Source organism: Phytophthora parasitica (assembly GCF_000247585.1).
Source record: "Phytophthora parasitica INRA-310 unplaced genomic scaffold supercont2.3, whole genome shotgun sequence".
Classification (NCBI taxonomy): Eukaryota; Oomycota; class Peronosporomycetes; order Peronosporales; family Peronosporaceae; genus Phytophthora; species Phytophthora nicotianae.
In genome coordinates, this window is record NW_008648989.1 from 2,573,314 (window position 1) to 2,574,551 (window position 1,238).

The window sequence follows — 1,238 nt, forward strand, 5'->3', positions numbered from 1 at the left end:
GAGAGAAAACGTCTTTGATGTATCCGAAATCGTTGCAAAATCCCTGGTCAACTTTGGCGAGCATGCCAAAGTCAAGGATGGCTGCCAAGTCATGTTACTTTCCAATAGCCCCCGTCTAGGAGCTCTACCACTTCTGTTTCTCGAGTTACTAAACCTGATCTCGACTCGCACGGGGCTAACAACGCGTTATCCGTGTTGTCGTCTTTCACCCATTTCTTCATAAGATCAATTGATAGCGAGTCAGGCAAACAGCATTCGATGATATCACTCTCCAAAATATTTTGCGCAGCATGTTTTAGCAGACCACAATCCCTAAAAATGCCGAGCATGGAACAATCGGTCATCGGGAGCTGTGGTTGTTGGGCAAGAAGCAGGGTCTAAATCCATGCTCTCTAAGACAGCGTCGATGCTATCGTCAGATGTCCACAAATCGCCCAAATCTCTGTTCTGGTTGTCTCCTTCCATTACAAAGTCATCAAAATCTAATTCATCACCATGAAAGAGGTCATCATTCTCATTTCCACTAGTGTCACCGTCAGGTGTTAGAGATTCTGGCTTAGAAGTGACCGACGCTTCCTCGCGCGCAGACTTGCCCGTTCAAAGCCACTGTAAAAGTCCTCCATATTATTCATAATTTCTTCTACAAAGTTACTCCGCTGAGGTTTCCATTGATCATAGCAGTCTATCCACATCTGCTCGTCCGAGCTATGTGAAACGATGTCCGCCAAGCAGCGAAAGGGCTTGAAGAGCACCAACGAGAGAACAGCGTACTTGTAGCGTTTCTCACTTGATGCTTGTCCCTCATTGCGAGGAAAACGAAACGTCTGAAGGACAGGAACGACGTCCTCGTATCGCGTTCCTAGACATTGTGACTTGCACAACGGATGCCTGTCTAGAAAGCCCAGCCACGAGTAAATAGCATTCCCATGTTTCTTTCGGAAGAACCACATAGTGAATTCATAGAGATTTAGTTTCTCCAGCATCTTCGGGCGATAAATATAGTCGTCAAGATACGACACAGCGCGGAAATTAGATGCCGTGGCGTCTTCACTGCTATTAACCAAATTGCAACTGTAATCTTCCAATTCCATTAGCTGCCTCGTCACATCTCCAAGAGGAAGAGATGCGCTCGAGTAACAACATGACCCGTGATATAGATATAAGGCAGCCAAGGGGCCGGCAATTTCTTGTCGATTCGTAAGGTTGTAGATCATCCCAGCAACACGTGTCCGAGACAT

The 1,238-nt window shown here is 46.4% G+C and overlaps 1 protein-coding gene across 1 annotated transcript; it reads right to left on the reverse strand.

Moving 5' to 3' along the window:
• Nucleotides 1-542: 542 nt before the first annotated feature.
• Nucleotides 543-1,238, reverse strand: PPTG_01964 (hypothetical protein; the record flags this gene model as incomplete). The annotated part of the gene is made up of 1 exon (XM_008895357.1): nucleotides 543-1,238. One exon carries the CDS (start codon nucleotides 1,236-1,238, stop codon nucleotides 543-545), a length of 696 nt encoding a protein of 231 aa, XP_008893605.1.